This window comes from Haliaeetus albicilla, chromosome 2 (assembly GCF_947461875.1).
Source record: "Haliaeetus albicilla chromosome 2, bHalAlb1.1, whole genome shotgun sequence".
In the NCBI taxonomy this organism is placed as follows: domain Eukaryota; kingdom Metazoa; phylum Chordata; class Aves; order Accipitriformes; family Accipitridae; genus Haliaeetus; species Haliaeetus albicilla.
In genome coordinates this window covers 46,766,080-46,788,975 of record NC_091484.1, presented here as the reverse complement: position 1 = coordinate 46,788,975, position 22,896 = coordinate 46,766,080, and the positions used below count along the sequence as shown (strand labels likewise).

At 38.8% G+C, this 22,896-nt stretch overlaps 1 protein-coding gene across 16 annotated transcripts in view; it reads left to right on the top strand.

Moving 5' to 3' along the window:
- HDAC9 (histone deacetylase 9) overlaps positions 1 to 22,896 on the top strand; it is a 499,915-nt gene that overhangs the window by 375,658 nt on the left and 101,361 nt on the right. For 14 of the 16 annotated variants that reach the window (XM_069773867.1, XM_069773840.1, XM_069773846.1 and 11 more), the window contains 3 exons: positions 7,750 to 7,857; positions 20,479 to 20,534; positions 20,777 to 20,864. In XM_069773867.1, the coding sequence (XP_069629968.1) occupies positions 7,750 to 7,857; positions 20,479 to 20,534; positions 20,777 to 20,864 (252 nt within the window). The remainder of the gene's footprint in view (positions 1 to 7,749; positions 7,858 to 20,478; positions 20,535 to 20,776; positions 20,865 to 22,896) is intronic. The other 2 variants (XR_011322675.1, XR_011322676.1) reach the window with 1 other exon arrangement.

Genomic DNA, 22,896 nt, shown 5'->3' with positions numbered 1-22,896 from the left:
TTAAAATTGTAAACAAAGATACAACGTATGGAACATAGAAAATTATTGTGAAGTTAATGAACTACCATAAAGTCAAATCTTTAAAGACCTTACCTCATTTTGTGCATTTCCTAACGACTGTTGTGTTGCCAAAGGCCAGCATTATGCAAAGCCTTCTTATTTGCCAGAATATGAAACATTTTATGTATATATATACACGTATGTTAAATGTAAATAGTGGAATAGTACCATATACAATTTACTAATACTATTCACTCTCCCCAGACTTAATCACACACACATATGGATTTGATGGGAATTCTGTAACTAAAGCAGAATTCACATTTTCACTTTAAAAACACATCACGTGTTGATTGATAGAATTTAGCTCCCAAGATGGACAGGAAACCTCTCTGAAGAAGAAATATTCATGTGTTGCTTGTTTGAATAAACACCAGGTTCTAACACAGCTCCATGGTGGCCTCTAACATAAAGATCATTTACATCCAAGAAGAAAGCTGAAATGCTATGTATTGCTAAAATGTGGTCAGAAGCAAATGATGAAACTTTTAAAAAATAAGGCTTGAATTCTGCACATAAAAGTTGTATTTCCTGTAACTGTATGCATTACAACCAACTACACATTGTTCTATTTGCCCATGAACTCCTGGAAACTGCATGATCAAACATAACAAGGCAGTTGCACAAGCATTTTCACACACTAATCCATTAAATAGTAAAACAAACGTCAAGTTAAATTAATAGAGTACTCAGGGTTAGGTCTGAAAGTGCAGTAACATTTTTTACAAGCATCTGGTGATATATGCCACATATCTGAGACTTGAATCTGGGCCTAAGTGTTTTATTTATGAGTTTTTTCTAAAAACAAGTTCTAATCCACATCTAATCCATGCTATCCTCCCTCCATTCCCCCTACCAACTACCCACACATCACTGTTTCACTAAGATTTTGAGATCCTTTAGGGTGTCTAATGTATGCTTTATGAGACCCAGAGATTCTGAATGCCTGTCATAAAAGTTAGTTTAAGAGAGTAACTGAATCAAACTATTTCTTCTGAATATATTATTCTATTCAGGCTTCAGCTTGACTTAGTCTGATTTTTTTCTGATTCTCATTTTGAGTACAAAGTTATTTATTTTTAATGCAGACCTCACATATCTACTTGGTTTTTTTACAAACCTTCAGGTGAATTCTTTGTACAGAAGTAGGGGTGCTGCATTTTTATTAGAGGCTGACCACCACCATCAGTAACTCTGTTAGGCATTCAATTATTAATTTTTACTTGGAATTTTTTTACTGAGTATTTTCTGAAAATTGGCTTTGATTTATAATAGCTTTACAAGTTAGATCACTATTGGCAGGTAAAACTTGAAAGGTGTTAAATATTCTGCATACAGTGGGTACTTGTACTATCCACATTTCTTGTTCTTGCCTGGAAAGAGGCTTTTCGGGTCAGAATTAATAGCCTCTAAAATTATTTTTTATTATTGCTGATAAATTCTCCTACTGGAATTATTTAAACACAACAGAGAAGCCAATGCAAGCCCAAGTGAATTCCGTGTTTTTTGTTTAAGCAATGATTTGTGACGATCCTTTGAACTATTCATCTCACTGCAGCCTAAAGATCACATCCCCTTCACAACTTATTTGTAAACCACATTGGTAGGCAAGAAAGTATGAAAAGCTGATATTCTGGGTACCCTCTGTGGCAGGCATTGTAGATTAAAGCAGCTGGAAATGCCTTTGACAGAACAAATCTCTGATACAGCTGTAAAATAGCAGTAAAAACAAAGGAAGCTTACTGTACATATTTTTTCCTAAAGTAGCCCACTTTTACACACTTCCTGTATGCGGGATTTATGGAAGAGACGTCAGCCATGCAAACTTTTTCTCCTTTGTTCCTTAACGAGAGACGTGGCTGACAGGCCATTCATTAGAGGTCGTTCCTTGGAGATGATGTGCACACCTTCGCTTCTTTAGTCATGGTGAGATGAAACAGCAGCTGAGAAGCACGCTGAGGACCTTTTGCTTCTTAGTGGAAGTCACGGAGGTGATGAATGATCACCAGGACCTCTGTAGGAGTGAGAGGTGAGAGCTATGAGCGTGGCACCTGGGAAGCTGTACTGCTCACGGTCAGGAGCAAAGTATTACAAACTTATGCGGTAGTATTTGCTGGCATAAACTGTCTCTGGAAACGACAGACTTCTTGCTGGAAGTGACAGTAAAATGCCACACACAATTTTTAGAGGTTGCAACACTTCAGGAAAATATTTAATTTCTATTTTCATGCCAGGGAACAAAAAAAAACCCAAACCAGTGATGGAAACATGTTTGCTCTGGCATAAGTGGAAGAGCGTGAGACTCTGAATGCTTTTAAAGCTAAAGCACAGGAATTTGCTCTGCAATACACAAGTTCTATTAAATTGCAGTATCACTGAGGAGGTCTGTACTCTCCTATGTTATTTTTCACAGATTTCTTAATCAGTTTGCTTACTGCGTATAGCTACACTATTGTTAGCTGACTAGATTTTATTTACTTCTCAGTTTTATAACAACTTATATTAAAGGACTGGATTTTTTTTTTTAATGTAGTAGTTTTTCCAGATTTGTGTTGAAATGTATCCATCTGAAATACATACTGGTTTAACTTCCATCCAAGAACAGTTGAGCCCAACCTCTGGTCTTTAAAGAAAGGGCAAAGAATCAGTTTAAACTTTTTAGCTTGTTGTCCAGGATATTAGACATATAGAATACAATCACTGCTATCAAAGGATCATCGCAGGTCAAAATTTCCGTCAACAGGTAGATGACAGACTGCATTTTTGAACTATTCTCAGAGAATAAGTAGAGTATCTCTGGTACAGAAATGTGGTAACCCTAGGAGGACTGATTTTGATTTTTATGATGGCAACAGTTGTGCAGCGAATCCAGAGCAGGATGAGAGATTAAGTATATTTTTAATTCCTTTTAGGAGTGAAACCAGAATTCCACTGTGGAAGCTGAATTTAAGTTAAATCTCAAATGTGTGTACGTGTGTGTGGGGGGGGAGAGAGGGAACAAGCTCTAGGATGCTTTGACAGAATCCATCCCAAAGCAGTAGCTTGGGCTCTCTGTTATATTGCCATATAGTTATCAGTGGATGTATATTTAAGACAACTTCAGAGTTTACAATAATTATTTAACAAGGAGAAATAACTCAGATAAATATGCAGGGTGTGAAAAATGGAAGGGTGTGTCAGACTGCGAGCAGCATCTCTGGTCAGCAGAACTGTGATCCAGTGACCATTAGGCAGATGCTGGGAGGTTTCTGGAGGAAGAAGGACTGAAACAGAGGATGAGGAGTGAAGAGGTTCTCTAGCAGGGGAAGGGACAGGTAAAGCAAAAGTAAGTTATAAATATCTTTTAAAAATGCTTTAGAATCATTATTCATACTACTCTTTTGCCTCTCTGAGGTAGGTTCCAGATAAATGTAAATAGCAGGGCAAGTATCATTTCCAGTTTCAGCAACTGCAGTGATTGCAGAAAGGTCTTTAACTAAACAATCTCTCTCTCAGATGTATTTCCACATCCTTCCTCTCCACCTTCACATACACATGCCACAACCTGAGCACGGTATAAGGCATTGGTAACTTTCAAACTTTATAGTCAGTCTTCCTTACTATTAACTATTCCAGCCATGAGGGGTTACGGTACAAACTTTCTATCTGCTGAAACATCTCTGCTGCAAGGCTTCTTGTTTCTTAGCTCATTTTCAGTGTGCTTGAAGTCTTCATTGTGAAAGTCAAGTTATCACATAGATATTTCTTGCAGGAAGCATTCATATCAAGTTCTTTTTGTAGTGCAAAGCAGGGAATTTCTGCACACAGGTCTTGAAACATTAGTTGCATTCAGTCAGGAAAAGTTACCTACATTTCTTTTCACTTAAGTCATTCCCTTCCTCTTTAATGCCTCCACATCCACTTCAGGGACAGGTAGCTTAATTTCTATCATCTGTAGCTTTACAGAGTATTAGCTTTGCTACACATGCCAATGATTGAGCTATAGTAGATGTGCTTGAAAAAGCCTACAACCATAGTGCTCATTCAGGAAACTCGGAGTGAAGTAAATCCATATGTGTGTTAGAAATTCAGTGTTCAGTAGGGCTTGTGTTTTCTGCCTCTTGGCGCTATCATGCACGATCCGTCTTTGAAGAGCTGCAGCAGTGATAGGATTTTTGATAACAAAATGTGTAGTATGCTCATAGTTTAACACTGACATTTTGATGCTTTAAAAAAAATTTCTTCTTCATTTGGTTAGACATTCAGAACAGTTTCCTACCCTGACAATTTTTTTAAAGGACTCTTAAATGGAAATAAAATATATAATTAAGCAGAAAAAAAGGGCTAAGATTCTGTGTTAGCATTAAGCTACAAAGGCTCTATTTTCTGTAAATTTTGTTTAACACCCCTCTCCCAATCCTAATCAAGATAAGGTTTTTACCGAATTCTTTGGCTGCTCCAAAGCACTTGCAGAACAAAAATAACCTCTTATAAAATTCCATCTGACTTTTTCAGTGTGTGATTCAGAAAGCATCACATTTGTCACAAATTCATGCATACTCAGCATCTAGATAGACTGTCAGATATATGTGATATATACATGAACTAGAACCAGAAACCACAGTGTCTAATCCTATTCCCTTTACTTGTATAAAATCCAACCATTTCATCTCACAGGAATAAAGAAAAGCATATCTAGTAGAATTATACATAGCTGCATTTCATATACAGCTTGACAAACCGGGCCAGTTAGTAGCTGTAATTTTAATGGGTTTGCCATTTATATCACTGTATTTCAACAGCAATTTGCAAAGTAAACATTGGGTAACACTAAAAGAAAATCTCTGTTTAAATACCTGAAACATTTAAGGCAATACATAGAACTAATAATGACATAAAATGGAGTGAGATGACATTTTCCTGTTGTTACAGCTAAAGCGTTGGCTGTGGGATGAAAGTTTTTCTAGGTTGTTCTTCATGAGATGTTCCTCAGAAATTCAGTCTTAATTTTGCATGAATATGAAATAGAATTTGACATCTAGTTTGTAACACTGTGCCTTTTCAGGGTAATTATTCATAAGTTTATGTTAGTTTTCTTGTATTATAATAACTGCACACTAATATATGCAGCTTCAGTTAGCTGCCCCTGACTTTGAGAGTTTACCACTTGTTACATGTACCATGCCGAAGAGATCAGCTAAAATATCCTGAATTTCCTATGTACATTTAGGTGGTTGGTTTTGAAATTTCCGCAGGAAACACTGTTTTGTTTCTTGATTGCCCATTTTTACTTCTAGTCCAGGTAAAACTAGGTAGCAGTCATTCAAGTGGTCTGAGGGAAATTTTTCAGTGGAAGACATTTGGTCTTGGTGTCCCAGTTCAGTCTCCTCACACTCAGCTGAAAGCAGAAAATGATAAATGCTGTATCCTGGCCAATACTCAGCGTTCGGTGGTTGGAGAGACTGCCGTCTCATGTGTCAGAGTAGACAACTGTCTTGAAGGGTGGGTACTCTCAAGCTGTGGTTACAATTTTAACTTAATCGGCCTTCCTGGAAATGAATCATAGTCCCTTTGAGGATGCAGGCTCCTGCTCGTGCCCTGGTGTACGGAGCAGCTGCCATTGAATCATTTTCATCAGCCACTCCTTCATGTTAACCTTAACTTGCTAGCCATAAAAATGGTAAGAAAGTACTCCATCCCAGCCCTCTTGTTGATACTTCTTTATTTGAAGTACTGCACAGTATTTTTCAAACTTTGTTATGGTTTGATTAAATTGATTTAACCAATGACCTCTACTTATTTATCTCCCTATTTGTTTTAAAAATGAAAATTTATTCACAGTTGCTTTAAAGCAATAGAGAGACAATCTGAATGTCTGCTTAATGTTAAATATAGGCTTTTTTTTTTTTTTACTACTTGGTTTCTTTCTTATTTCTTGTAATTTTCTTAGTTACCTATTGATTTGTGTGCATCTTTGGGAAAGCTACTTAATTTCTTTAAATCTCAAGCTACCAATCTGCAAAACAAATATAATAAATCATCCTGTATCAAGCTGATGATGCTTAATTGTGTTTGTACAACATTTTGAGTTTCTCACATGAAAACACAGTGTGCTGTTATTACTGTTATTCTAAACTTTGCGAGCAAAATCCAGTCGTCTTATTCAGGTCTACTGTGAATACGAACTATTTTCATTAGTTCTGCTGCATACACACACAACTGATCAAAACGATAGAAAACTCAGGTCCAGTACACTGAAAAATAAGATCACTTTAGTAGCTTGAAATATAATATTATTGTAACAGTAATGGCGAAGACATTTGACAGGTGTAGAGAAGATCAAGCTTCTTTCTGTTTCAAATGACTAATCAGAGAAATTCCTCAGAACCTCCAGAGTTGAGTAGCAGTTGCATCCATTTTCAATTACTTGATTTCTTTCTTTGTTTCCTTCTTTTTTTCTTTCCTTTTTTTTTTTTAAAGAAATTAGGAACAGAAGCTTCTCGTTCAAACTGAAAACATGTCTCAGTGTGCTTGGAAATTATCCAAATAGCATCTGCCACAGTATTTTGTCTATCCCTAAATGTTTTTCTTTTCATGATAAATTTGTACGGTATGATACAATTAAATGCACTTCCCATGGAGCATCGAGGAAGTCTGGCTGTCTCTTTGGATGACTTTTTCAGACTGTTTCGCACCATCATGTCTGCTTGGCATAATATCATATAAGGGATATACAACATTTCACCTATATTTTTTGGTATGTTTCTGCAAATAAATAGTTACTAAAAATAGATTTCAAAAGTAAAACTTTAGCATACCAGTTGGAGCTGTAGAGCAGTGCTGCTTAGCCATCTTTATAATATTTCCTTTTTAATATTTTAGCTTTAGAATATTTTATCCTTCTATTTTATATAATATTCATGTAATGTTTTACATGTCACACTTGCTCATTTAGAAGGCGCAAAAGATAATTTTCTCTGCTTATAATAACCACGTTCGTCTGTTACCGAGTGGGACCTAAAGCCTTTCAGCCAAAACTTCTTAGTTCGTTTCGTCAAAACTGGAGATACAGCAAGGGTTGCACATGATTTCATTGAGTTTTATTTTCTGTCTATGGCAATAGCGACTACTGAAACTAATCCAAACAGTTACTTGTTCTGATTTCAGTCACTTAAAAACAACTCCAGCCTGGGTAGGAAAGACGAGTGCTTGCTACTCTTTTTTTTTTTTTTCTTTTTTTTTCAAAAGAGGAGTAATGACCTGAGCCACCGGTAAGTTTTGGTGTCACGGGTGGCCCGTGGCGGCCGCTGGAGCCAGCGGTGGCCGTCCCCGCCGGACGCGTTGTCCCGGCGCTGGCGGGTCCCCGTCCCCCCGCCGGCCTGAGGACCCGGCACACGGCGTCTGGCGGCTGGTGAGCAGGCCCAGCCCGGCCGATGTAACGCTGTTTGTAATGAGAAATCTAAACAGGGAATGGCAGCGAGGCATGACAGGAATGTGTTTCCATTGGAGAAGCCCGTGCAGAGAAAAAGCATAAGCAAAGCCATGTCCAGAAGGCCTTTCAGCTGGCCAGGACGGAAGACTGATGTTATTGTACATGGGCTGTCACGCTGCCAGCCCTCCCTCACGGGTTTGTTTTCTCTTATGCTCTCCCTCTCCCTCTCCCTCTCCCTCTCTCCGCTGCCTTCCTCCCGGGGCCGGCTGTTTGCTCAGGTGGACAGTGACACCGTTTGGAACGAGCTGCACTCGGCCGGGGCGGCACGCATGGCGGTGGGCTGTGTCATCGAGCTGGCGGCCCGCGTGGCCTCCCGGGAGCTGAAGGTGAGGTCCGGGCCGCGCCGTGGGTGGGAGAGCCGGGGCGGTGGAGGGGGGGCTGAGGGGAGGCGATGCTCAACCGCTCCGCTCCGCTCCGGGCAGGGTGGCGGGAGGAGGGCCCGGAGGGTGGCCTCGAAGGCGTGGCAGCCCAGGCGGCTCTTCAAGGCCTCGCCGGGACCATCCTGCTGTCGATAGGCCGGAGCAGTGGTGGGTGCTTGCAGCGCAGAGCGGCTACCGCCCGGGGCGAAGTTACTCGGAGCGTGCACGTCTCTGGCAAGTGGCTGTGGCACTGCCTTTTGAAGGGAATTTTTTAAATTTTTTTTTTTTAATATGGCTGCCCAGTCACGTGCGTAACCTCAGGATACCACCCAGAGAGAGGGGAGGCAAACAGCGGACGTGCAGGCTAGGGGGAAGAGGGAGGCGGGTGGTGAGGAGAGCGGTGACCCGGGAGGTGCCTTTCCGCCAGGCTGACTGCCCCGCGTTCTCCTCCCCGGCCCCCTTCCCTTTCCCATCTCCGTGCCGCGCGATCTGCAAGGCACGATGTACAAAACCCAAATTATCCCCAGTCTAAACAATTTATAAAAGCTCCAGACCTGACGGACTTTGACATTTTATTTGGTATTTTAACAGCCCTATTTAAAGGTACACCATATGCAGCCGGAGTGCAGGCTTGCCCCAATAAACATTGTTGGAGCTAACATGCCTCCTTAATGAAACTGTTTATTCACTTTCCAGTCCAAATAGTAATGGATTCAGTCATGTTTCCAAAATCAAGGTAGAAATAAATATTTTAGAATTAGCACGGTACAATGATTTTTAAAATTCCAGATTGTATTTGAACTTGAGAATTTTCTTCCTGTATATCGGTCTTATTTCAGTCAAAATATGTTAGCCACATATGTGGGGAGGGGTACATATGTTTATGTGTATACATAGATATAGAATATATAGGTACATAAATGACAGCATGCTCAGGTGAAATGCAGTACTATAGCTCTGACGCAGTCGAATGCAGTTACTAAACTTTCATATTCAGACACTGAAATCATTAGCCAGGTCCTACACAAAATGTACAGATTTTGAAATCTCAGGTCAAGGACAGGGTGCATCTTATGGGACCCTGTTGTGCATCCTTTCTCAGGGGTACTTCATTCATATTAAGCTTTTTGGGCATGGTAGGATTCAATACACAAGTCACTGTGCATTATTCCCACCCAACAGGACTAACGAAAGTGAAGAAGGTTTTTTTAGCGAGTTTTTACCTTTGGCAACTGTAGGACATACATCAGTTTCTAAGGCAATATAAAAGCAAGTTTTGGTAAGAATAATGAGATATGTCCTGTGCGCAGTTGACAAGAGCAGGGTCCACTGCAGAATCTTTACTGCTTACCTCTGTACATTTGTGGTGTCTTTCCACAGTGTGAATGCTCTTGGTTGGTTGTGTGTGACGGACAGCTGAAAAGAATCAAACATCCACCACTGTGAGACCTTGGTTGCTACTGGCGTTGCAACAGTCCGTAAACAATTATTTTAAATTTAGTACTAGTTTGTAGTTCACTGTAAAATCTTTGTTGATCCTAAACAGAATCTTTGTCTACAGCGCAGAGAATTGAAGCAGTCTCATGCAACCTGCAGCTGAGACATAGGAAAGGTAATTATTCAGTAGACATGCCAAGTAGTTGGTTTATACCAAATCATCATGAAAATAGGTATGAAAAGGATTTGCTGTGGAAGAGAATTGGGAATACTCATGCCATTCCTGATAGGTGTTTATCTAACCTGCTCCTATACTTCCAGCATGAAGCCCAATGACTTACATGCCACCATGCCAACAGTATGAGCTAACAATCTGCATGTGGTATTTATAATTTAAGGTTATGGAAAGGTTATTAAGGCCTGACTGACAGAAGAAAAGCATGCTAGCAGAAGTTCTGGAAATGTACCAGTCCTGACATTAGCTATTTTAGCAGAGTCCTCCTTTGTTTGCTTTGTCACTGCATCCATACAAACCTGGGTTTTGCTGGTGAGTTGCTCCCAATACCCTCATATGGTAAACGACATTAGGGGGACTTTTGTCGTGTATTATGGGGTTTTCTACACAGTGTTCAGGATGAGATTATAGGTAGCAGTATGATTTTAGCCCCACAGCTCTGTATGTTCTAATCTACCTTTATGACTTTAGGTGTTGCTTTTCCATCTTGCTGCCATTTTCCCTCTAAAAACATACATGTTGCATTGATCAGCTGTTTCTAGTATAGGCAAAATGCCAGTTTTGTAGCGTACTTGTGAAGATCTGAGGGGAAGTAAGTGAAGCTGACCACTTCCATGTGCGTTCATTGAGCAAATATGCATGTGAAGCAACCATTTGGGGCCTGTACTGTGAGCACTGAGTGGGAGGATTAAGCTCTGATGGGAATCTGGAATGATCTGCTGCAGCTTCAGAATCTTTGGATGACAAAAAAGCGCCTTCCAAGAATTGTGTGTAAGTTATAACATCTCTGCTACATGTAAACAGCAAGATGAGAGCAGTGGAGAAACATGCTGTAGTTTTCCCCTGGAAGTTTACCACCATGGATTGCTATCAGATGGTGCGCTGTCAGTTTGGTGTCATCTTAGGAAAAAAAAGTAAATTATGAGACAGGGCATACTGATTTGTTCTAAAATCCCACAGTTCTCTGAGAAGAGCCACATGTCCTGAAGTTCACAGTGGCAGACTTACAATACACAGCAAAGACTTCCCACAGGGCAGTGCTCCAGATTGCAGCAGAGGAGGCAGTGGATTATCTACTCACTCCACTGGAGAATCACAGATGCCTTTTTCTGAAACAGCCACGGCAACATTAGGATAACCTCAGAGTAAAACTATCTAGCATAGACAAAGTCTGAGACAAGAAGCCTCAGGAATGAGAAACTGAAGTAATTCATTTAATAAGTGCTTTTCTGACTTGAGAATTATCAAATTTGTCGGTGTAGTTGGGTATGAGCAGCCCAAAGATTTCTTACAGCCTGATGAATCAATATATATGTTTTTAAAAAGTCTACCATGGTTTTCCTAAAAAGAAAATTAATATAATAGTTTATTTTATGGACATGTATTAAATTAGTCTAAAAAACAAATTATGTACAATACTGAAGATAAATATCTTCACTGCCTAGCTAGAGTGTAGCATCTATCAAGCATAAACTGCCCTGTGTTGACTGGCATCTAACATTTGAAGTCTATTTCAGGAATGACAGCACATTTCAATTTCTATACTTATTCCATGGCCTCTACTGATGTTGCTTGCTATTGCATAGAGTGACAGTAATAGGTTGGAACTATAGGTACATGCTGCTAAGAAAAGGGTTGAGACTACAAAATAAATTATGAAAGTCTGCAGAACAATTGAGAGATTCACTACAGGGCTGGGCATGAGTCAAACTCGTATGCAAGGCAGAAGGTTCTTTACTTTATTCTGAATTTCCTGAGACTGTCAGTCCCATTTCACACAGGTCTCGTCTGAGAACAGCAACATTTTGTTCATGTGATTTGGACAGTGTTCAAAAACTGACCAGGAGTTAAGAGTTCTCTTCACTGTAGTTCAAACCCCTTGTGAGACATCAGATTTCTTTGATCTACTTGACTAACGGAGAAAGCATCAATATGACAGTGCTAAGGATGTAGAACAATAGGGTTTACTGAATTTCTACTGCTGCCATAATAGTAAATTATGGTGGCGGTGTTTTTTTTTTAAATCAGGGCAAATTGTCCCTTCTCTGGGGAGTCTTAATCTGGATGGGTTTTATTTGGGGGGGGATGTGTTTAATAATATAACAAGCACTTATTGAGATCCATTTGATGCAGTTTTGAGATAACATTTAATAGAGAATAAAGAATCACCCCACTGAAATATATAGTATGATAAATCTGATGTTATACTGAGTCAAATGCTATGTTTTTCCTTTTTTTCATGGATTTATTTGCATGTATGATGAATGTCATCTTGGCACTATTACAATAGGAGATGAGCCTAAATATTCCATGAAGGTCACCCTTTTTTGAGCTTTTTATAATTTAGGAAACCTGCTGATGCGTGATGAAGTAATTATATGGAATTGGTGCCACAGCTCTCCTGTCTAGCTTTTTTTCTGTATCTACCTTTGCTCCTTTCTCATTTCCCCAACAGATTTGTGTACATAGCTTCTAATAATCTGCTGGCTGACCACAGATCTTTAGAATAGTGGAGTATGCAGAACTGGGTGAATATAATTCCACTGCAGTCATTATCTATATCCAATAAGTAATTTTAACAGATAAGAGAAATCTTACGATATATTCCTTGGGGCTTGGGGAAGAAATACAGGTAGTGCCCTGCATATGATTTCTTGCATGCAGTATAGTTTGTAAACTTGGAAATCACTGTCTCTAGCCTCTAGCTAATGACCACACCTTCAGAAAGAGGGCCCTAAAAGATCTGCATCTGCAGAGAGAGCATTTCTTTCCTGTAAGTGTCTCCTAAGGATCTCCTTCCTCTCTTGCACTGCTCCAAAGGAAAATAGAGATGTGCTAAGAAGCATGTTGCAAAAGGAACACTCGCGACGTCCCGGTCACTGCTGTGCAATAATGAGGCAGATTTCAGGAGCGCATGATCTAGTGGCTTGGTGGCACTGGGAGGTGCTGTCCTGCCCTGCCTTCTCATTTATTTCCCAGCCCAGCCCGGCTGCTTCCCTTACATCGACTCTGATGCTCAGCTCCGTTCACCTCCCCTCCCTGCTGGCACGCTACATCACTCAGAGGCAGCTAGGCACCAAGAGACTCTCCCCTTGCCTGCATCTGGCTATCCTGCACAGTGGGCACTTCCCTCCTGCTGCTGAACTGGATGAGTACAGAGGTTGTCCAAACCCTGCATTAGACAAATCTCAGAGAAAAATAAGGAGGGTTTCTGCATCTGTGGTCTCTCTTGAGTTTCAGATTTCATTTGTAACCCTTAGAGTTTGCAGAGAATCTCACCTTTAGGACTTAGCTTGCCAAATTACTGTTTTTTCTGAAAGAGTTTTGGTTGCTGATACTTCCTTTTTGTTAACCAAATTATTCATGCTGATGCTGCCACCTTTTTTTTGTTGCCATATATTAGGTGTTTATTAAATGATTAATACTACTTTTAAGGAGTTGGAGTTCAGATAGTTGATTATGTTAATATGAGAATTTTGCAAGTATTATTCTTTGTTTAATAATGTCCTTCAAAATATTCTTTGTTTTTGTAATGGTTGTTTTATTGTGTGCTGTTTTGTGAACATCAAATGTGTCTTAACTTCTTTTCTGATAACAAGTTATACATTTCTCTGGCTGTCCCTTAATATCTTACATTTGACTGGCAGGAAAAAATATTGTACCAGTGAAAAATATAATTTAAAAAGAGTATACCTAATAAGAACCTCTTTTTGCAATGGCAGATGACTTTCCATCGTCATGGGCAACTCAGTGCCAGAGCAGACCATGGAACTACTGAAAATCCAAAGGAACATTTCTGAAATGGTTTTCTTCAGCCTCAGATGACCCCATTCAGTACTATTAGAAGCCGGAATTAATTATTTTAAGTACAGTACCCATAATAAGGATTACTGTCTAGTTTACTTTGCTTATCTTTTAAATATATCAACGTTGGTGATAACACCACTCTTTTCTGTGATAGAAACACGTAAGCACCATGTATTTTTAATTTGACAAATTTGAAACAGAAGAGACCTACACAATAAACTGTTAAGAGTTGGTAGGATTTGTATGGTTATTCCCTATTTTAAAGAAAAGTTTGAATGAATTAAGAAGGAATTTTGCAAAAGAACGCTCAAGAAAAAAGGCACATAAGTTAAAAGCATGGTCTGAGACTGTCTTGAACATCCATTTCAGCTGAATTGAGTGAAGCACAAGCCCTTTCTCTGCCTTATCATATGTATGTGTGTGCGCGAACACACATGTGCAAAGCTGCCCTGTTGGCAGTTAGGGGTCATTTAACAGAATGAAAGCAATTGAAATGAGTTTCCTCCGAACCAGAATCTGACATGTTCCTGGGATGGTTCTTTTTGATATGTCAGGTTGAATCAATACCGAAATAAACCTCCTGCATTTGGGTATTGCTACTCTGGTGTTTTGTATAATTGGTGGATAACTTATATTGAACTTGAAAGTCTCATTCCAAATGAGCTTGGTTATTACTGTCCTCAAGCCCTTTGTCACAAAGGGCTATGGAGGAATCATCATATGGTAAATTGTACTAATCTAGTGAATAAGCAGAAATAGCTTAACCAACCCCTTCCCCCCAAGCTCTTAGTTTTCTAGTCTTAAAAGTATTCTGTATAAAAATCAGTCAGCTGTTTTCACAGCTCTACTGCTATGTATTCTTAGAACAAAACCTAAAATGAAGTATCTTTCTAAAGACATAATAAACAAAAAGAGCTGAAAACAAATGTCTCCCTAGTCCCACAGTGTCCTCCCTCCAGTAAAGCCTCAGGTCAGCAAATTCCCATGCCTGCCTGAACAACACAACCCCCCACCCCAGCTCCTCTGGATACCTAAAAAAATCTCCCTTCCTGGCAAGTATTCTGTGCTCAGGTGCCTCCTGGACAGTTCTCCTCCTGCAGGCTCTGCCCAACCCTTGTTTCTACCTCCCTGTCTCACCCTCTGCCCTATAACATTCTCCCTCTGCCTTAAAAAAATTTCTGAGTGATGTGTGGCAGCTACAAAAAAAGGCATGTTTTCCGCACCCAGGCACAGCATTTTTAACAATGCATAGTGTGTAAAAACCAGTAACAAATGAATGCTTATTTTACTAGTTTTAAATACATGATTGATAAAAGCCATCAATCAAAGTTACCAATGAAGTCTTTTAGATAGTAGTTTGTGTTCTTTGCTTTTATAAATTTACAAAATTACAAAATTTCATAGGGAACCATCTCTTAGATACTTCATCCCAGCAATTATGGTTATATTTATAGCTGAATGACTGTTATTATTTCATATAGTAGTATGACTTTAATTATATGTGTGGTATATAGCTTATCTCCATGACCACTCTGTTCTTAAAACTCTTTGGCTGCTTTCTTTCCCAATATAGTTAACACTAGTTGTGGCTGAACAAGCCATCACGGTTGTATATAATTCAGCCTGCAAGCACCAACTTTTCATGTGTATTCTCTGGTGCTATCCTCTTAGACCTTCAGGAAAGCAGACAGGCAACTCTTTGTTTCCATCACAGAGTTAAATGTTTAATGTCCATTTCTGTGTTCTTGGCCTCTGCTAGCTTCCTCTGCAAGACAAAATGGTATTCCCTCATGTCCATTACTGTTTTCTTGGCAAATCTACATGCTGCTAATACTGGTCTGTTAAATCATGGGTTCTTGTTCACTGCATTCGTAGACCCCCAGGGCCAGATACTGGCTCCTGCTCTGGCAGTATGAATAGCCTGTAAAATTGTCCTAACCATGTACCTGAGGATTGCCTTGGCCTTACACCACTCACTCCTATGGTTACCCTCCCTGCTGGATGGCATAGCTTGGGATCATGTTACAGCTTAAGTGACACCGGTAAGAATGTGGTTATCTTCTTCAGGGTACCAGTTGCAAGGGGATTGTAGTAGGCAGCCGAGACTTAAAGCAGCCCTGATGTTTGTTATTGTAAGAGTTAACTAAGCCAGAGGTAGCAGGGTTAAAGATGGCACTAAGGACACCTCAGGGGTTACACCCTGTCAGATACACTGTGTGGAGCACCTTTTAAATGTAAAGAAATAGGTTTTTATACAACTTTATAAGGATACAAAGTTGTATATATATAAAACATAAGGAATATGAATTCTGACAGAAGGAATGGATACATTTCTGTATAATAACTGAAGAAGTTTCTACAAAGAAATGAAGTATTAGCTTCAGTGGTTTGCTTCTCATTCTGAAGCCTGTGCACACTGAAGCAAAAATAAAACCTTTCCATGAAAAACAAGTGAATGTCCAAGAATGCCATGTTTAAGCACTGCTAATTTTAAGAGCTAAGGGCTAGGTTAAGGGATTTAGACATGTAGAAAATAGAAACTTTAACACCTGACTTTAGGAGGATGTTGAGCTTCAAGCGCAGAATCCAGACCCTGAGTTAGGTACCTGGTCTCCATATGAAATACACAGTGGTTCCTGAGAAAGCTGTCCTTAACAATGTGTGCAGCTGCAATTAGCTAGTGAATGGGACAAAGTTCTGCCGAGAAATTTGCTCGTCATTAGAGATTACACCCATTTTCCTGAAAGCCTTTTTTCAAAGTTTACCAGCTTCTGAATAGAATCACAGAATCACAGAACAGTTGAGGTTGGAAGTGACCTCAGGAAGCCATTGGGTCCACCCGCCCTGCTCAAGTAGGGCGACCTAGAGCTAGTTTCCCAGGACTATGTCCAGATGGCTTTTGTATATGCCCAGGGATAGAAACTCCACAACCTCACCGGGCAACTTGTTCTATTGCTCAGTTACCCTCACAGTAAAAGAGCATTTTCGTATGTTCAGGTGGAGCCTCCGCTATTTCAGTTTGTGCCCCTTCCCTCTTGAATAGTTGGGCTAGATGGCATTGCTCTTTCATACAGGGTTTTACAGCTTAAAATACAAGAAGAGCTTCAATTTCTTATCTTTTCAGTTGAAAGGAATCCATTTTTAAACTCCATATGAAACTGTCATATCTTAAATTTGAGATTTGGTGGTGGTGTTTTGTCCTCTATTGAAGGACTGCTACTCTGCAGGAAATAATTAAGGATTCATAAATTTGAGTAAGAGCTGAGGAAGAGCATGACTCCAGACCTGTTAGAAAACTCATTTAGACTGAAAAGATGTGTCTCAGTGTCTACTTTATGGACCACATAATCTAAATACACAAACAGGTATGGGAAGAATATTTACAAATTCATCCTCATGTTCAAGAAGGAGTTGAACCCGAGTCTTCTACTGCTTAAATAAGTGCTCTTGGAGTGCCTGCTGGGGTCATAGCTATTTCTTGCATGGCACTGGCTTTTCTTGGAGTCAACAAAAAGCCAGATGATTTTACTAGAGTAGTACCAGGCTGAAGCTAGTATGCAGTGCTTCTCAGCCAGGCTTCTCAGCATACCTGGAGTGCCAGACTGGCTGGGTCACTTTTAGTCCACTTGGAATCTAGGCAGAATAAGCTCCCCACTGTCAAGTGAAGGGAAGAGTGAATGACACCTTGCCACAGCCACCACATATTACCCTAGGGAAAAATTGCCTATGTCTAGTTTTACCTCCTTGTATGATAGAAACACTAGTGGAACTCTGTTGTAGATAAATGGTCAGTCCCAAGCCCTGGAGTAACCACCCGTCTTATGGTATTGTCTTGAGTGCTTGTCTTGGAATGGTTCAGGGAGAGGTATAGTAGATGCCCAAGCATGATGTAGCCCAATGCTCTAACCCAGCACACTACAGGAAGGAATCAACTATATCACCAAAGACAAGAAGGCCACAGTGGGATGTACACCTCTGGTCTTTGGAAATCAAGCATGCAACTACCTATTTGGAGTCGTGAAAGAAGAGAATACTTAGCTTACTGTGGAAAAAGACTAACACTTTTTCTTAGTTTTCATTAAAGATCCAACAAAGTGGATCTATCTGCAATGGTTCTTTATAAACTGAGTTTGGGCAGACTTCTCTGTTGTTCAAATATGCAAAGATTTTAGAATATCTCTATTCAGGCTTTACTCTTCATCCTCAAATTTAACTAAAGGTAATCATATAATGGCACAGACATGAATCCTTTTTCTAATGTTCATGTCTGTCAGTCAGTTTAATGTTCTGTCTACATATAAAGGTGTCTGTATCCTAGTATAAATAAGGCTCTGTACAAAAATGCTTTGAATTTATGTGTGTTGGCTTCATTTTCAACATATTGCTCTGTGTTAGTCTTTCTATCTTTAAAGCAGATTTTTGCCTTTCTGTCTACTGTTCTGAGCTCACTGTCTGGTATTTAAATATTGCCTAAATAAATGAATTCATGTTCCTTTGTGCTAATGCACACTGTGTTCATACAAAGCCTGAAAGTAGGAGAAATGAAGTGTTTTATCAATTACACAAAAGTTGATGTTAATACTGTATGGTAACTAGTGTTCAGTGTTTGGCGAAATTTGATTATAGTATATGCTTTATCATCAATATAACATATGCACTCTATTTTAAAAAAAAAGAAAATTTCCCATGTGAATATTGAACTTCTTGTGATGTAAAAACACATTAAAAATGGTCACAACACTGATATGAATGTCCTGCATGCTCATGGAGAACTGTAATAGCTAACTTAAGCTCTGATTGATAGCTGAAATTAGCTAGCTATAACAAAACAGGGCTTCCAAACAGTCTTGTCAAAGTAAGGGAGCAGAAAAGAGAAGCCTATACTGTAACTGTCATGTTGTCAAAAACAGCAGTGTTGGTTTTTTTCCGTCTCTATCTTGCACCATGAGATCCTCCCAGAGATAATTATCTTAATTATATTGATCTTTTGGGAATGCTGATAAAGTTAGATGATAATGAGCTGTGAGCTGAGCAGGGGCAGCTATAAGCCTTGCATGGACTTCTTCCAAATTCTTGGAAATATCGAGAGAACAAAATACAGGTAGCATGATGCTGTCTCTCTAGTAATACCCTCTTCTCTGAGTCTATTTTCACTTAATTATCTGTGCATTCCTCAGCATACACATACTTTGCTTTTTATAAATGCTACAAAAGAATTCTTCACAGAATTCTTCTCTATGTCATACTTTGTGTGAAAAGGAAATGTTACAAAACCCTCAGAAGGATGTGGAATAGGGTTTTAGCTAAGAGTGTAAAGCTGCTTTGGTTCTGAAGATTAGTTTAGTCCACAAGGCCTTTTTTTTTTTTGATGGTGTGTTTGATCTATAGGCAATTTATATTCTACCTCCAGGAATGCCTGCCTAAATATGAACATATATATTTGTTGTGTCTTTAGTTTGTTTGGTTTGTGTTTGGTTTTGGTTTGTTTGTTCTTTTTAATGTGGACATTTAATGCAAAATAAGGCACAATGTCAAATCCCCCAGGTTCTTTAAATGGTGGCCAGAAGAACCACTCTTACAGATGTACTCCATTTGTGTTATAGTTTGTTTGCTGTAGTCTGATAGAACTTTGGCCACACTCCACAAAACTTGGCAGCTGGCTTCTTGGATTACGTTTAGCAGCAAATTATATGAGATAGCTGGGTAGTATTTGTTTCTAAATTAATGCCAATGTAACAGCATAGGTAGGCAATTGCACAGGTACACACAAGCAGACAGTCATAGGATTGTAAATAAACAGATTTCACAGGCACCAATGTAACTCTATTAACTGCCATGTTGTTCCTCCTTATTTACGCCCGTATGAGTGAAAGTTTAGTGATTATTATGTGTGTTTCAGATGAGTAAAGGCTGAAACATTGACATTTAACTATCCTAAATACATCAAACTGGACTACTTTAATACTGATTATTAAAATATAGAAATATTCCATTCTTCTTCTTCCTGTGCCCTCCTCTCTGAAAATGCAATACTTGGTTGGTCTTGCAGCCATACATATACACAGGGTATTTGTATGAGGCTGCTTGAAAAATACAAGTTTGGCTGATATACTTATGCACAGATTATAATTTCTTATTTTTATGTATGTGTTAATTGTCATTAAATTGATTGTCAAATATATAGCTGAATAGCAGAGACTAAATGTCTTGAGTAGTTGAAATAAAGAGTAAATTTGATGAAGTAATGGTGTTACTCCTGAGTCTGACTGTTGTAAGAGACATTTGGTATGATACACACCCTTATGAGACACTGCTTCTTGAATACACAATCTGACTTTCTGAACAAAGCTAGCTTGCCAATACTTCTACATTTTCCCTTTACATTACCCACACTGGAAGGAGGGACATTTCATTTTTCTTTTATCTTCAGTGACTCTAGAGGCAAAAAATTCCTTGATCATCACTGATCCTAGTGTTGTACTTTATGAAATTTATATACAATTCCAGAAAATGTGTCAGAAATTGACTTTAGGGAATCTGTTAAACTTGCGAGCATGGCAGGTTCCCAAGTTCAATTTATGGTTTGCAGAAATGTGGGATATTCATTGTCATCCTTTTCCTACTGTTAGGAATTACACATGTGTGTATGTGTCTGAATTTATCATTTAGTCCATACAGAAGGTAGGGTCAACACTGACTAATCATGTAGAATATATACCTCAAGCTACTTTTATTTTGAAGCATCTCAAGCTGGAGCAATGTAAGATTACATGAACTTAGATCAAGAATGATCAGTGGTCTCTACTTCCTTTTAAATATGAATTCTAGACAGCAGAATTGATAACAACAGCTTTCTCACCCTGCCTTTTTCCTCCTCTTTAGATCATGTGGTGTGTGTATGTATGTGTGTGCCTGTGTGTATTTATATAATTTTATATGCCACTGTTCTCAAATATATTATTTCTTGCAGTACTATGAAAGGGACACTGGACAGAAAGAGTGCTCAAGAGCCTCTAATAGATTTCAATCCAGTCTGCCTGCTGCTCTGTTTTGCAGTGAGTCAAGTATTTTTTTAGGCTGATAATTGAAAACCTATCTTGTTCTTACAGAATGGCTTTGCTGTTGTAAGGCCCCCAGGCCATCATGCTGAAGAATCAACAGCCATGTAAGTACCAGGGAATATTGCCCATCTTGGAGCACTAAGGTTACTGGCAATCACCTGCATTGTGCATGTCTCTGAAGAACTGTAATTGTTAGCAGATGACTGAAAAAGCTTTCTAGGTACTCCCAGAAGCAGATTTATGGCCTCAGAGATCATATAGCATTTTTTAAAATGCTCTGAACATTATTTATAGCTGTTTTCCTGACTGATTTGCTTTCTTATTTCTGTTCTTCTCTATTCCACAGGGGGTTCTGCTTTTTTAATTCGATTGCAATTACTGCCAAATACTTGAGAGACAAGCTAAATATAGGCAAGATATTGATTGTAGATCTGGTATGTATTCTTGGCAAGCATTGCACTTTCAGTGCATCTAGATAAAAGATAATGAATTTGTATTCATATGTCAGACTTTCCTGCTTTTAATATCTACAAGTAATAAAGGTGTGCATTTCCTCTGATTTTGGGAACTCATTAAAACCAGGATGGCAGTACTGAAGCCATAAACATCTATGTTTCACTTTAATGGTGTTAACTGCAATTTAATGAGAAGAAGGCACAGATCAGGGCAACTTTTATGGTCCTTAAATGAATTGATACTTCCACCGTTAAAATAACCCTACAGAACCGAAGTTTACTTTTCCCTACAGAATATAAACTTTAAATAGTCAGATGTGCTTTAAAGAATGTTGTTGCTTTGGTAACCAAATTGGCCACTTCCCCCAGCTAGCAATGATTTGACTTGTTGTGTAACTTCGATATTATTAAACAAATCAACAGGTCATTCCCTCTAAGAAGTTTTCAAGTCATGTGTGCCAGCTTTTGATGGTTCCCTAAAGGAAAGCTACGTGATTAAAAATCCACTTCATTGGATTAGTCTTGTATTTTAATATAAGGCATTCTTACACAATACTCAATATGTTTAACAAATGGATTATTTAAATGCAGATGACATTTGGCATGTTGTCTATATTATTTTCATGAATAATGAATTGGAGCTCTGCCTTGCACTTAAAGGATCAGGCCAATGCACAGCCCAAGGAAAGTTGAATGCTGATTTATGAGCACCATTTTTGTTTTCCTACAGTTCATGAGGAGGTGTAATAGGGTGTCTGACAAAGCATAGACAGGAAATGAACCCTGGCATCAAAACCTAACCTGTTACATCTGCACTTAATTAATTTTTGCAGGTGATAAAAGATTTAAAGACAAAATATGTTAAAGGGTTTTTGAAGTGCAGGGCTTAATAGTCTAAATCTTGTTCATATCTGCACTCATAATTAAATCTTATTGTGAAGTCATGGCCTTACCATCTAGCACTTTTGTTCAGTTAAACATGCGTACTGGCTGTTGAAGAGAAGCAGAGAAAGAAGGAGTGTGGTAGAAGGAATGGCAAGTGAAAAATGAGTGGTAGAATGAGTATATGGGTAGGTTAACTATTCTTAGAATGTTTTTCAAATATTTCTTAGAGTGGTCTACTATCACTTAGAAACATAATTATAAACTGCAAGAAACTAGTATTTTTGCAAAACTCACTTCCACTCTATGTTGTATCTTTTTGCTGACTTGAATCTTACAATTCATTGAGTTTTGGTGCTGTAAATGCTGGCCAAAAGTGAACTCTGTGTTTATTCTTGTTTTTTAATAAGAAAAGCCTATTCAAAGTTTGCATTTTGTGAATGCTTTTGAGGTTTTTTTGACTGTAAATGTTACATTCACCTTGTTGGGAAATCACTTCCATTTGACCTACTTAACCAATAAGCACTTAGGAATTCAGCTTCAATTTTTCAAGGCAAGGTTAAATGTGCAAATCATTACCTGTGCAAATGATTACCTGTGAAGCTGCCTATCCTTACCCAGGAAAGTAGATGGGGAATGGTCAGCCTCTCCCTGACTCTATCCCATTGGCCAGAATAACTCAGCTGGTGAAAAGGGAGAAATATATGGCTGGCACAGATTACTTCATTCATGGAGCAGTTGCAGTCCAGTCCCTAGTCTGCTCCATGGTCAGTGCAATGATGTACAAAAATTGGTATAGAAAATTTCTTATGTATGCAAACTATGGATAAATCACAATCCAAACTGAATGAATGAACAAGTTAATGGTGATGTCTTTATGCACACCAACAGAGAGTATCGGGCATCTGAAAGAAAGAATGGAATTACAGATGTTAGACTTGAAATTAACCTTTAAGACTATATTTTGATAGTGACTAGCACAGCAGGACCCCATGCAGGTTGGCAGCTATACATGTTACTACGAAGTAAATATTAAAAAGTAATATTCAATCCCACACATTAAACTGTACTCTAGTTACAAATTAAGTATAGTCTTCATAGCTGCTACATGTGTTGATATATAAATTCT